The 14,628-nt window shown below is 43.3% G+C and overlaps 1 protein-coding gene across 1 annotated transcript; it reads left to right on the top strand.

Moving 5' to 3' along the window:
* Positions 1-295: 295 nt before the first annotated feature.
* On the top strand, positions 296-13,096 carry edem2 (ER degradation enhancer, mannosidase alpha-like 2). Its single transcript, XM_083975583.1, has 11 exons — positions 296-486; positions 2,686-2,796; positions 3,440-3,479; positions 3,635-3,740; positions 3,861-3,986; positions 4,998-5,209; positions 7,408-7,549; positions 7,659-7,783; positions 9,441-9,585; positions 10,024-10,145; positions 12,199-13,096. Exons 1-11 carry the CDS (start codon positions 395-397, stop codon positions 12,679-12,681), a joined length of 1,704 nt encoding a protein of 567 aa, XP_083831709.1. The 5' UTR covers positions 296-394; the 3' UTR covers positions 12,682-13,096.
* Positions 13,097-14,628: the final 1,532 nt, after the last annotated feature.

The raw sequence follows: 14,628 nt of genomic DNA, 5'->3' as shown, positions 1-14,628 counted from the left end.
TAGCAAAATATGGTGTAACTAATTTTTTTTTTTTTTTTTGGTCTTGGTCTCGGTCTTGAGCTGAACTAGTCTTGGTCTTGACTTGGTCTGTCTTGGTCTTGGTCTTGGTAGTGTCTTGGTCTCGGATTAGGCGGTGATCTTGACTACAAGTCTACTGACTGTCTTGTGTCCGGTTGGTTGTTGTTGTTCCTTTCCTCTTATCAATAAAGCTCAAGTAGAAAAAAAGTACTCGTCAGCGCACCGGTCGGCGCATGCGCATGCATTCACTTCCTGTTTCCTGACAGCTGCACAACAACATGAGAAACTAAAGCAGGTTTACTGTTTTCGCTTCATTCCCTTCACTGTTATTCTGTCCTCTGTCTTCTGTCCTCTGTCTCTCCCCGGACCTGTCCTCATGCGCGCTCCCGGGTTTGTAGCGCTGGTGTTGTGGCTGCTGAACGATGCGACGGCTCGTCAGTTCACTGAGGAGGAGATGGCTGGTATCAGGTACGGACACACACACATACACGTACACGCACACACACGTACACGCACACACACACGTAAGGGAGGAAATATAAAGATATCGATTATCTCCAATACGCTATGCTCTTTCCTTCCGGTTTTCACATGAGATTTTGTCAAAGTAGTTATATTCAGTCTGACTCCATTTGTTAAAAAACAACATTATCATTACATGTGAGAATAGTTAACCAATAATTAAGAATAAAAGTAGAATTCTACTATTAGTGATCGGACATCAGTTCAGGGATGGCAGATACTACTGCTCCAGCTGTCTGAGGTTTGAAGGCTGCCTTCTCCAGCCTGCATGTTTACACTGGGTGGCACATTTGGCTCCAGAACACTTTGATAGTCTTTCCTTGAAACCTGCATCCATGTTTCACAGCAGGTGCACTGCACTTTTCTTTTTATGCTTCATTTGTTGCATTTGTGTAACTATGAGTTGATGTGACTTACCACAAAGGTTCAGTTTTGGATCAGAAAGCTCCAGCAACGACCAAAGGACATTCTCCACGAAGCTTTGTGGACAGATGAGACAAAAAAAAAAGAAATTCTGTTATTGTTATGTACTTTATGTAATGTAATTTATTTATTTTATTTATTTATTATTACTTTTGTCAGTTTCAAGTTGTTTCAGGGACAGTTGTGGGTTTTTCTTTCATTAACGGAGGGATACCAGCAATTTTGTCCATGTCTGTAGGTTAAAAACCACTCAGTGTAACATAGAAGAACAGCCCTGATTCATGTGCACACAAACTCCCCCTGCTGGTCAAAACCTTTATTGTCATTCCAACTTTTCCTGATGGCCTCTTGGCTGTCTTGCAAAAGCGTCAGGATGGGAATTATCACTGAAATAAGAACACCGTACCTTGATTTTGTGTGGTTCATTCATTCTTTTATCTAATATTTATATTAATGCATGGGTAACGGTAATAGAGGTTTATTAATGTCAAAAAACGTCAGTATTATTTCAGTCAATGTTTAAATAAATCCAATAGGATGTAAAGAGGAACTAAGCAGGATTTCTCCCGTGGCTATTTTTTACCTTAATTAAAAAGCTCTGGACTAATTGTGATAGTTCACTACATGACTTGTGACTTGTTACGAGTGAGAATAGAGGCTCTCTGCCTTCCACCTGGCATCTCACAGCTGAAAACCAACCATGCAACATCAGTCACCGCCCCAGTGTCCCAGCTTTCGTCTCTCCGTAACCGTTTATGACAGTTAAGACTACACAAATACACGTTGTAATGTTATAATAATAATAAATTGTATTTATAGAGCGCATTTCACCTGAAGAACAAGTCTCAAAGCGCTTACAATAAAAATTAGAAATAAAATAGAAATAAATAAAAAAAATAGAAAGAAATAAAGCTAAAAGCACGAGGACATTCTAAAAGACCAGGACATCAGGGATAGGCTTTCTTAAACGGGAAAGTTTTTAGGTTTCTTTTAAAACAGTCTGTGGTCTGGGGGGCCCTCAGCTTTTCTGCGTCTTGAAGCGTCAAGAATGGGCGTAGCTTGGCGATGTTTCGTAGATGGTAAAAGGAGGTTTTGCAGAGATAGATAGATAGATAGATAGATAGATAGATAGATAGATAGATAGATAGATAGATTACTTTATTTAATACCCGAGGGAAAATTTAAAATGTCACCAGCAGCAGCCAAGGGATAAATACATAATGACGACAAAGAGAACACAAATCACAGAAGGTATACGTTATTCATCATCACTCCATATAGATTTTTTGCCGGCTTCGTTGTGAACAAATGCACATGGTCATGCGGAGGGTTAGCAAAACAGAGGAAAAGCGACCAGACTTGCATAGTTCCTCTTTAAAACTGTTGCATTGTTTTCAAAAGATGGGAGTTGTGCTTATGAATACTGGGATGATGGTGTCTTTATTCATTTTTATTAAGAAACAATATTTTTATAACAGGCAAATTTTGTGGAGATCTATTGCGCTTTATTATGTTTGTAAATCACTGGAACCACTTTCTGAACCAGTGAGGCTTCAGACATCATTAGTGACGTCACTGGTGCTAAAAGAACTGTCTACACACACACGCCTGGCCACTATGCCTGACCAAGCCAAAACATGAACAAACATGGAGGGTCTAGATTCGGTGGGACACGGAGGAATACAGTTGTTTCACTAAGATGTAATCTGCTCCATGTTTCAGACAGCGCATCAGGTCCATGTTCTACCACGCCTACAACAGTTACCTTGACAACGCCTTCCCCTACGATGAGCTCCGACCTCTCACCTGTGACGGACAAGACACCTGGGGAAGGTAAGGTGACGTCCAAGATCTAAGAAAAGCTTCCCTCAAATGATTTTATTGTGCCTGAATCTTTAGTAATCAGCAACACACATTTCAAGTTGCATACTGGAGTTGTGTGTTTTAGCTTAAAGTGGCATTATTATGCCAGATGTTGTTGAATCTGCTGGAGCCTCTGTCCCAGTGTGGGGGTCGGTCCTGAGTGATCCAGTTACCATGGGGACCCCTGTGCTCCTTCTTCCTGATTTTGCCGTCACTTAGAATTGTCACATCTATCACTGCAGCCTTCCACTGCTGTTTGTCCAGGTCCATGCCTATGTTCCCACAGCCGTATGTTCCCACATCTCGTTCCCACAGCTCTTATGTTCCCACAGCTTTATGTTCCCACATCTCTATGTTCCCACAGCTCTATGTTCCCACAGCCTTATGTTCCCACATGATGGTTCCATCTGTTCTTTATTGGGCTTTGACATATTCACTAAGCAGTTCATCACTTGATGAGTCTTTCTTGTTGTGCCCTGGATGGTGACTTTGATGCTTGTTAGGGTCATTTTGGATTGTGCTTTTACATTTTTTTAACTTGTTTGTTGGACTTTAAATTCTCCATTCAGTGCTTTTTGCCATTGATAATAACACAACACTCTCTTCTTCACAGTTTCTCCCTCACTTTGATTGATGCTCTCGACACTCTACTGGTAAGCTCTGAAAACATTTCTTGTGCGAGTCATTTTCCATTGTAAATGTCTTCAGGCGAAGTCAGAAAGAGTCATGCTACATTGGAGGTGCAATTATGATTTCAGCAGAGAGACAGAATAATCATTTTTATTTTGAAATAAATGTATCTGTGAAGGTTTTGGGAAACCGTACAGAGTTCCAACGAGTGGCGTCGCTCCTCCAGGACACCGTGGACTTTGACATTGATGTCAACGCGTCAGTGTTTGAAACCAACATCAGAGGTACAGAGAGGGAAGGAAACTTCTGATTTTGGCTAGATTATTTATTATATTTATCTATCTTCATCTATCTGTGCCCAATAGTTAAACTGCTGTGGTGTGTGTGTGTGTGTGTGTGTGTAGTGGTGGGTGGTCTGCTGTCCGCCCACCTATTGGCAGGTAGAGGGGGGATGGAGCTGGAGCCCGGTTGGCCCTGTTCTGGGCCGCTGCTGAGGATGGCTGAGGACGCCGCCAGGAAGCTGCTGCCTGGTATGAAAATACATGTAAATTGCTAACAAGTATACAAAAAGGGCAGGACAGCGAGCTAGAACAAAGATTGAATAGATCATGTAATTAGTATTTGGTTATTATTTAAATACATTCAGCGCCCAGAGGACATCTGTTTACATAGACCAGTTTGATGCTGATAGTGACGTGTTGTTGTAAAATGATACGTTTATGTAGCCCCAATACATTAGAAACTTTTGTACGATTCAATCCTGTGCAAATTATGAAGTCCATCACTCTCTTTCTTTCAAAAACTGTGAAACTTATTAAACCTCCTTACTTATTAAATCTACTCCCACTATTTTTGCTTAATTGACACCAGATTTGCTCCACTGCATCTTCAGACCGTCCTCCACAAATATACCACCCAGGGTTTTGATATTTGAAAAATTGAGCCTACAGTGCATGAAAACATTTGACTGTAAAGAGTACTGTTAACATATACCAGCCAATTCTTGCTAAATACATTTTCAATCTTCCTGAAAGAATTGACAAAATCTTGGAGTCATCGTCGATGAAGTTTGGCAAATATCAGAATTTTATCTCAAAAAATAAATTTGAAACATTTTGAATTCTACTCTCATGAGAACAATTGGAGTCAATGTAAGAATGGCATTTTTAAACATCAGATTTTCACTTGCGGAGCAAAACACTGTGTGACTACAGGCAAACAGTTTTTCAACCGTGCTCAGGTTTAAGTACATTTTTTTTCTGTTGATATTATGTGAATGGAATGATAAACATGGACATTGGTAAGCAAATAAATTGCTGATACAATACAAAGTATAAAGGAGGAATCACGTTTATAAACAGCTAGCAGACAGAATAGGACTTAGGACAAAGGGGCTGTTTGTCAAGTTTTAAATATCGATTCATGAATTGGCAAAATAACCAACACCAAAATAAATCATGGGAATATCTTGCAACACAGCTGACAAGGTCACTTTAAAGTCCTGGAAGAGCTCAGATCTAACATGTATGAACTGGTTTCAGCGTTTCAGACCCCCACCGGCATGCCGTATGGTACTGTCAATCTGCTGCACGGCGTCAGCCCCACTGAGACGCCCGTCACCTGCACCGCCGGCGTGGGAACCTTCATCCTGGAGTTTGCCACGCTGAGTCGACTGACCGGAGATGCAACGTTCGAAAACGTAGCCCGTCGAGCTCTGAGGGCCCTGTGGAAGACCAGATCTGACATTGGACTGGTAACTTCAAAACTAAAGAGTCTACATTCATCTTTATTTATAACCTATGCTCTAAACCTGTTGAATCACTGGGTGGTTTTACATTTTACAATAAGGTTAAATGGATCGTTCACCCAAAATTGAAATTTTACTCATTATCTACTCCACCTCATGTGGACTAAGGGCTGGGAGAAGTTTCAGAGTCCTCCGTGGCTTCTCTGAGTTACAGGGGGTCTCGGCGTAGCAGTGCATGTCCATATAACGGTTGCAAATGGATACCAACTGTCTTCGTAACAAAAAGACACACCAAAAAACATCCAAATACCTCCATGCTGCTCGTATGTAATGTCCGTCTTGTATTGAAGCCCCGAAATGTGAAATTGTCCCGAAAAAAATTAAATAAGTCTATATTTCAAGCTTGTTCGTAGCAGAAGCTCCTCTTCCCGGTTCGTCCAATTTGGACAAACGAGGGTCTATCCTCTTCCCGGTTCGTCAGAATTGGACGAACCGGGAAGAGAAGCTTCCCCTGTACTCAGAGAAGCCACGGATAACTCTGAAACTTCTCCCAGCCCTTAGTCCACATGAGGGTGAGTAGATAATGAGTGAAATTTCAATTTCGGTGAACTATCCCTTTAAGGTTTGCCTTTGACTTCACGGATGACTACATATTTATGAAACAGTGCTTGGCGTTGTGAGCACAGTTACTGTTCAACACCTCTGATGTAGAGGATGATGAGGATCATGGTGGAGGGAGATGTCAGGTGATTAAAGATCATCCTATCAAGACATTTAGGCCAGGTTCCATTTCCCATTGAAACCTCTTCACCTACCCCTACCCTTTCCTTAGGTAGAAATATTCCCTCCTCCAAAATGAGACACCACTACTATACCATAATATGTCATCATATCCATCATAATGCACTGATATCAGACGAGCGATAAAAAAGTTCATGTAATTCACTGGTGCTGGGCTTTAATTACATTTCCAACATCATCTGTTGTATCGGACATGGAAATATGTAAAACTATGGGACAGTTGTGCACATTTCTTTTTTTTAAAGCCTTGAAAAAATGGAATTGGGAGTGACTTTGTGGCTCATCATAGTGATCTAGCCTAGAGGTCTGAGTTTGATTCCAGCCCTTTGATGCATGTCACACCCCCCAAGGGCCCAAAATCATAAAAGCCACCCAAAAAAAACATAAAGAAGATAAGGAATTGGGCCTTAATTTAGGATGATGTTAAAGGATAATTTCCGTTTTTTTACAACCTGGACCTTATTTCTAGCATAAAATACAATCAGTTACTCACCCAGATAACTTTGGTGTCATTTGGAGTTGTTTTGACGAAATTAGCCCCAGTGGAGCGGCGCGTATATCCGTATAATGCGAGAACACGGGGCACGCAATGCAACCTCTAAATAACATATTGTCCACCGCAAAACTCGTTCATTTCACCAATATTTTGTTATGATACACTAGTGCTATTCCCCTCTGAGTCCGGGGTTAGCTGTTATCAACATCCGGCACCTGTAGGTTGACCTACTGACCTCTGACCTGGATGATGTCATCTCCAACCGCTGCCCGGCTCATTCTGATAATAATCATTCTGCTTCGGCATTCGGGTCCATTTTTAGCTCAACTAGCCAGAGCTTTAGTGAGTCCAGGTTGAGGAGAGGAAGCCTGTGGAAGCTGAACTTCATCCAGCTGCTCATTTTGTTCTGACAAGTCAGAAACACGCAGAAACAAACCGTAGCATTAGCGGTAGCAACAAGCCTTGCAGCGGTCGGAGATGACATCATCCAGGTCAGAGGTCAGTAGCTCAACCTACAGACCCCGGATGTTGATAACAGCTAACCCCGGACTCAGAGGGGAATAGCACTAGTGTATCATAACAAAATATTGGTGAAATGAACGAGTTTCGCCGCAGATAATGCGTTATATAGAGGCTGCGCTTGGGTGCCCCAAGTACTCGGATATACGGATATACGCGCCGCTCCACTGGGGCTAATATCGTCAAAACGACTCCAAATGACACCAAAGTTATCTGGGTGAGTAAATGATCGTATTTTATGCTAGAAATAAGGTCCAGATTGTAAAAAACGGAAATTATCCTTTAAAACCAAAAGAAGACAATGGTTTATTTCAGCTGCTCTATCCAAAAAGAGAATCAAAATTAAATCAACATGGTCTCAGCTTCACCTGTCCGTCTGTCTGTCTAGGTGGGGAATCACATTGACATTGTGTCCAAGAAGTGGGTGGCCCAGGATGCCGGCATCGGAGCAGGAGTCGACTCTTACTTTGAGTATCTGGTGAAAGGAGCCATCATGCTGCAGGATGAGGAGCTGCTCAACATGTTCCTGGGTAATCCTCCAATCCTCCCAACTCTCCCACCTTCTCCCTTTGAGCAAGACAGCCATGCCAGCCTCCTGATAAGAGACGGATGAGGAAACGTTTTTCTTTTCCCCCCCAGATTATGATCGAGCCATTCAGAACTACACTCGGTTTGACGACTGGTACTTGTGGGTGCAGATGCATAAAGGAACTGTCTCCATGCCGGTTTTCCAGTCTCTGGAGGCCTTCTGGCCCGGCCTGCAGGTACATACAGGATACTCATGAGTCTCAGGGTGTATTCACACCAGGCTTGTTTAGTTGTAGACTTTTTCCTCAGTGCGGACCTTTTGGGGAGGTGTGAATACAAACAACCGGTCTCTGGTGTGGACCAAACAAGTGAACCGAGACCACCTCTGCAGCTGGGACTCGGTTCACTTGTTCGGTCTGCACCAGAGTCCCAAACAAACCCTGGTACGATTTTGTTTCTGATGTGAATGCAATCCAAACCTTTTCCGAACCAAATGCAAAATCCAAGCTCCTTTTTTTGGATTCAACAGGCTTCCGTTGTTGTCAGAAAATGTGGAAATCATCACTCGTTAGCAACGTGCCAGCCAAAATGAGCCATGGAACCACATGGAGTACAGATAGACACGCTGCCTCCTCGATATTTTGTCAGAGGAAAACATTTATCAGATGCTGGAGAGGACGCACAAAAATGCAGAAGCCTTCAGTGAAGTCGCCGAGAGAATGAGTGAGGCAGATTTTAAGAGAACTTAAATTTAAATTTAAATCAAATTACATTAAATTCAGTGAGAGGGCAGTGAGAAACGCATGCATGACCTCCACTGTGAACTTTTGATGATTGAGCGACTGCTGGACACACTTTCGTTTACAAGGTTGGTTCACTTGTAAAAAAAGAAAATGCAATGTGAATATGAACCGCACCTAGTAAAAAAAAAATTTTTTTTACAAATCAGACTTTCCTGGTTCGTATTCACATCGCATTTTTTCACAAGTGGATCAACTTTGTAAACAAAAGCACGTGTGTCCCGCAGTCGCTCAGTCATTGGATAAAAATGATCAGCGGGATCTTCCACGAAAAGTCCACAATGGAGGTCATGAATGCGTTTCTTGCTGCCCTTTCAATTTGGTAGTATTTCCTGTTGCACCTGTCCTGTGCTTATTCATCACTTGGAGGCTATGTGGCCGTTATGCAGCCGTCCCTGTGAAGGACGGTCAGACAATAAACACACAGACGTCTGCATGTGTGTCTGAAGGATGGTGCGCTAAAAAAGAAAAGAAAAAAAGGACGGCACAGCAAAAAACAAAACAAAAAATATTCTCCCAGGATGCTGCGTTGCCGATCGGCATTTAAGCCTAGTCACATTCTGTTAACGGTTATTAATCGGATAACGACTTTCTGTTGTCAGTTAAAAAATATATTAAGAATGTGCATCCTTAACGGCGACGACTGCGTCCTCTCCAGCATCTGATAAATGTTTTCCACTGACCAGATATCCAGGAGGCAGCGTGTCTGTCTGTGCTCCATGTCGACCCACAGCTCATTGTTGATCATTTCCACATTTTCTGACAACAACGGAAGCCTGTTGAATCCAAAAAGGCGCTTGGATTTTGCATTTGGTTCGGGAAAGGTTCAGTTTGCATTCACACCGGACGCGAATCGCACCAGGGTTCGTTTGGGACTCTGGTGCGGACCAAACAAGTGAACCGAGTCCCAGCTGCAGAGGTGGTCTCAGTTCACTTGTTTGATCCGCACCAGAGTCCTGTAGCTCCCGGTAGCCCAAAAGGTCCGCACCAGAGGGAAAGTCCGTTTCAAGCGGACCAAACGAGCCTGGTGTGAATACGCCCTTAGTTCCACGACACTTTTTTATCCTAAATGCTATTATCCTTTGCGTTCCAGTCTCTGTTGGGGAACCTGGACAGCGCTGTGAGAACTTTCCAGAACTATTACTCAGTGTGGAGACAGTTTGGAGGTCTACCTGAGTTTTACAGCATCCCTCAGGGTTACACCGTGGACAAGAGGGAGGGATACCCACTGAGACCTGGTCAGTCCACCATTTGACCAACCAGCCAGCTTATTGCTTTTCTTTCTTTCTTTCTTTGACTGTAGGGTCATGTATTTCTTTAAGTGACTAATTCAGTAGAAGGTTGAATGTAAGCAGCATCCCTAACATATTGGTGTTGGATCTTTCTTGGGCTGCATTTGAAGACCATCTGCCTCACATGTCCTGTTTGGAAGGCCCCTTGCCTTCTCTACAAAGATCCACATCTTTGTAGACCATGTCTTCCATGGGATGTGGCCCTGAATTGGACCAGTGCAACGTAATATTAACTGAAGTTGTTTCAAGTTGCCTAGCACCCAGCAGCTTTAATTTTTTTGAAAGTAAGGAAAGGTTTGCCATGAGCAGATAAATTGACCGGCTAACTACCTGATAGTCTGGTGAACTGCTGTGAACTGGCTTGTGTTTTTTTTTTTCCCCTAGAGTTAATAGAGAGTGCCATGTACCTGTTCAGAGCGACAGGTGACCACACCTACCTGCAGCTGGGCCTGGATGCTCTGGAGTCCATCGAGAAAATCGCCAAGACGCCCTGTGGATATGCCACTGTAAGTCTGCAGGTCACATGGCAAAGCTTAAAGGAATAGTTAAATATTTGGGCAAATTGGCCCATTGCTATAATCCCTATAGTTCTAGCAGTAGGTTCGTTACCTTTAATTGTCGGTGCAAGCTATTTTTAGAACGGTGGAGCAGAGCCGCGAGCTGCTCAGAGCTACGCTATGGAGGCTAATGGGATTTCTTGGTTTTCCTCATCAAATACACAATCCAACAACTCCAAAACGCTCTGGTGGACAAGTTGTGACCTGCACATTAACCACGCTATGAAGTAATAACGGAACGTTACGAGACAGAGTTGTTTTAGAGGGAAATTCAGGCAAAACAGCTGATGCACGTTCCTACCAGGGGCAGTTTTTTGGCAAGCAGTCTCTGTATTTACCTTGAAAACAACGTAATTATCTCATAGTGTGGTGAATGTGCAGGTCACAACTTGTCCACCAGAGCGTTTTGGAGTTGTTGGATTCTGTATTTGATGAGTTTGATGAGGGAAACCAAGAAATCCCATTAACCTCCGTAGCGCAGCACTGCAGCTCACGGCTCTGCTCCGCCGTTCTAAAAATAGCTTGCACCGTCAATTAAAGGTAACGAAACTACTCCTATATTGACTGTAGGGATTATGGCAATGGACCAATTTGCCAAAATGTTGAACTATCCCTTTAAAGAAACAGGAAGACAAACACACACACACACAGCAGATATAAGCACCTGATTTAGATTTTTAAAGAATAAAGTCTTGCTCTTCTTATCAACTCATCTTTAATTCTTGAATTGAACATTGTTAGTAAGGATTTTTAAATTACATTTTCAAAGAATTATGACTTGACACATACACTGAATTTTACTTTTATTAGCATCTGCTGGGCAGTGGGCAAACCATGTTACAGAGACATTTATCCCTCAACTCCCCTGATATTCCCACTGTACTTAATTACATTCAGTCTCTTAAAGGCTGGCTACACACTTGACCATTTTGGGCTCGATTTCAGGAAGAACACAAAGGATTATTTGATTATAAGTGTGTTGTGTCAACACTATCATTTTACTGATCCTGATCCAGTCACAGCCACACCGATCGGAGAAAGCAGACCAGGAAGTGTTGCCAACTAGATGTTGCTTACTTCTACAGCTCACAAACATGACAGCTAACCAAGCTAAATAGTGAAATTATGGTAACACCTAGGGCTGTCCCGATTACCATATTTAGATAATAGAGTATTCGTGGATAAGGGTTACTTCACCCAAAATCGATAATTCACCAATTTTTTACTCACGGTCATGCCAAGGAAGGGTTTGGAGAACTTTCAGAGTCATCAAAACGCTTTAGGAGTTCCAGGGGGGGTCCAGCTGGCAACGGATTTTCATATAATGGCGGTGGATAGAGTTCACTTTTGAATTGTCCAAAACACACACTATGAAACATCCAGATACCTCCATACTGCTCATCTGTACTGAAGCCACCACATGAAAAATAATTTGATCTCTGTTTTTAGTCTTGTTGTAGCAGTAGCTCCCAGTGGCTGTGTTGATGTTTGTGCTGCGAGATGTTCGTTTGTCGTTGTAAACCATTGGATGTGTGATGTAAACACGGAAGAACATCTCATAGCAAATCTTGTGCATCTCTCTCAGCCACTGGGAGCTACTGCTACAACAAGGATAAAAACAGAGATCACATTAATTTTTTCCAAACAACTTTTCCATGTGGCGGCTTCAGGACACTTGGGTCAGTACAGACGAGCAGTATGGATCTGGATGTTTCATAGTGTGTGTTTTGGATGATTCAGAAGTGAACTCTATCCGCCGTTATATGAAAATCTGTTGCCAGCCGGGACCCCCCCTGGAACTCCTAAAGCGTTTTGATGACTCTGAAAGTTCTCCAAACCCTTCCTTGGCATGACGGTGAGCAGAAAATTGGTGAATTATTGATTTTGGGTGAAGTATCCCTTTAAACCAGTGTCTTTATTTCCTCTATGTGCACCACCTAGTGCTCCGAGGTGGATGTGCAGCTGCCTAACTGACTCTGATGACCTGTGCCCCCTCCTGCAGGTGAAAGACCTGCGAGACCACCAGCTGGACAACAGGATGGAGTCCTTCTTCCTCGCCGAAACCATCAAGTACCTCTACCTGCTCTTTGACCCCGACCACTTCCTGCACGGCGGTGGGACGGAGGGGGACGGGTCTTGGGAGGAGGGCGGCGAGGGGGGTCAGTGTGTTTTAGGCGCGGGGGGGTTCATCTTTAACACGGAGGCTCACCCTCTGGACCCGGCGGCGCTCTACTGCTGCAGCCGCCACGCCCAGGACCGACGGGACCTCCGGGACATTCTGCTCAACCTGTCGCAGCCCACGGAAAAGTCCGACCGCCGGTCAGACGGGCCTGCCGGGGGGACAGAAGGCTCTCCGTCCGGCCAATCAGAGAGCATCGCTCTGAAACCGGGTGAGAAGAAGGGGCCTCCCCTGCTGTCCTGTCCCGTTCAGCCGTTCAGCGCTCGACTTTCCATCCTGGGACAAGTTTTCAGCGATAATACCTGATGCTGTCGGCTCCGGTTCACTCAGTAGACTCTAATGTTCCATTTCTGGGCCGCAGCCTCTCGTCTGATTGGTCGGTTTCCAGCACAGGAGTCACAGCGGCCGACGTGTTGCCTCTCTCACTGGTTTTCTTGTCACTTCTTTTCGCTGTCATGTGAAAAAACCTTTCCACTTGTCAGCTTTCAGTGAACAGGAATATTTTGCTGTCAGCCACCAGGAGATCAGGAAATCACATCTGAAGCCACGTGATTCAAATTTCCAAGCCTGTTCAAGTCCAGTTCAGGGGAAGGACAATCATTCCTAAATTATATGCACCACCACTTTTCATAAAGTTTCTGTTGTGATGAAGGGATTCGGGACCAGTGAGCCAAGACCTGGACTCTGTTGACTGTGTCGCTCTAATTTAAATTAAAGGTGAAATATGTTTTTATTTATTAGAAATGTTGGGTTATGTGTTTTCATTTGTCTTATTCTCATTGTGAAACTGATCTGAAAAACTGAAAAAAGATCACAATTAAGAACATCGTAACTGAGAATGAAAAATTTGATGAAGAAAATAGACTGTGATTCTGAGGCATTTTTAATGTCTCAACCATCAGAGCTACAGAAGCCTTAAAATCAAGTTTCTTTCTTTCTCCAGGATCACTTTTGAAATATTAGCTTTTTTTCATCTGTGAAAACAAACTCTAGGAGGCAAGACATATTTGGCCATCATAATTCTTTTCTCTAATCTGTATAACAAACCCAGGGAAGAAATATATTTCACTAATGGAAAAAAAACAACTTGTCTCTCAGAGTTTCCTTCCAAACCACATGCTTTTCTGCATTATTTAAATGTCTATGGCCTTTCCTATTTAATAGATTTTGTAGTTTTGCGATGCACATACTACTGTGACTTTTTTTCTAAGTATATTTTTGGGGCATTTTTTTTTTTTTGCCTTTATCTGATAACATAGTTGAGAGAGACAGGAAACAGGGAGGCAGAGAGAGTGGGAATGACATGCGGTAAAGGGCCATCTGTTGTGGAACGCGAACCGGGGCCAACTGCAACCTCTGCATATGTGGGGCCTGCTCAACCCACAGCGCCACATGGCACCCCACTACGGTGACTATTAAAGAATAATTACTGTTTTTTTACAATCTGGACCTTATTTCTAGCATAAAATACGATTATTTACTCACCCAGATAACTTTGGTGTCATTACAAGTCCTTCCGACGAAGTTAGATCCAGCCGAGAGCTGCGTGTATCCGTATGGGTGGGGCAGCGCAATGCAGCCTCTAAATAACACATTTTCTGCCGAAGAACTCCAATATTTTGTTATGATACGCTAGTGCTATTCCCCTCTGAGTCCGGGGTTAGCTGTTATCAACATCCGGGGTCTGTAGGTTGACCTACTGACCTCTGACCTGGATGATGTCATCTCTGAGCGCGGCGCGGCTTGTTGCTACCGCTAATACTATGGTTCGTTTCTGACTTGTCAGAACAAAATGAGCAGCTGGATGAAGTTCAGCTTCCACAGGCTTCCTCTCCTCAACCTGGACTCACTAAAGCTCTGGCTAGTTGAGATAAAAATGGACCCAAATGCCGAAGCGGAATCATTATTATCAGAATGAGCCGGGCAGCGGTCGGAGATGACATCATCCAGGTCAGAGGTCAGTAGGTCAACCTACAGACCCCGGATGTTGATAACAGCTAACCCCGGACTCAGAGGGGAATTAGCACTAGCGTATCATAACAAAATATTGGTGAAATGAACGAGCTTTGTGGCAGATAATGTGTTATTTAGAGGCTGCATTGCGCTGCCCTGTAGTAGACTCCATTATACACATACACGCGGCTCTCGGATGGATCTAATTTCGTCAGAACGACTTGTAATGACACCAAAGTTATCTGGGTGAGTAAATGATCGTATTTTATGCTAGAAATAAGGTCCAGATGGTAAAAAAAA

The sequence above is a fragment of the Trachurus trachurus genome (assembly GCF_905171665.1).
Source record: "Trachurus trachurus genome assembly, chromosome: 7".
Lineage (NCBI taxonomy): Eukaryota > Metazoa > Chordata > Actinopteri > Carangiformes > Carangidae > Trachurus > Trachurus trachurus.
The sequence above is the reverse complement of the archived record's forward strand: the minus strand, read 5'-3'. Positions and strand labels throughout refer to the sequence as shown.

Excerpts from the sequence above, each read along its gene's own strand:
- edem2 (XM_083975583.1), top strand. The coding sequence starts at position 395 with ATGCGCGCTCCCGGGTTTGTAGCGCTGGTGTTGTGGCTGCTGAACGAT. Across the intron at positions 2,797-3,439 it reads GGACAAGACACCTGGGGAAG|TTTCTCCCTCACTTTGATTG; the intron begins GTAAGGTGACGT and ends TCTTCTTCACAG. Across the intron at positions 7,784-9,440 it reads CCTTCTGGCCCGGCCTGCAG|TCTCTGTTGGGGAACCTGGA; the intron begins GTACATACAGGA and ends TTTGCGTTCCAG.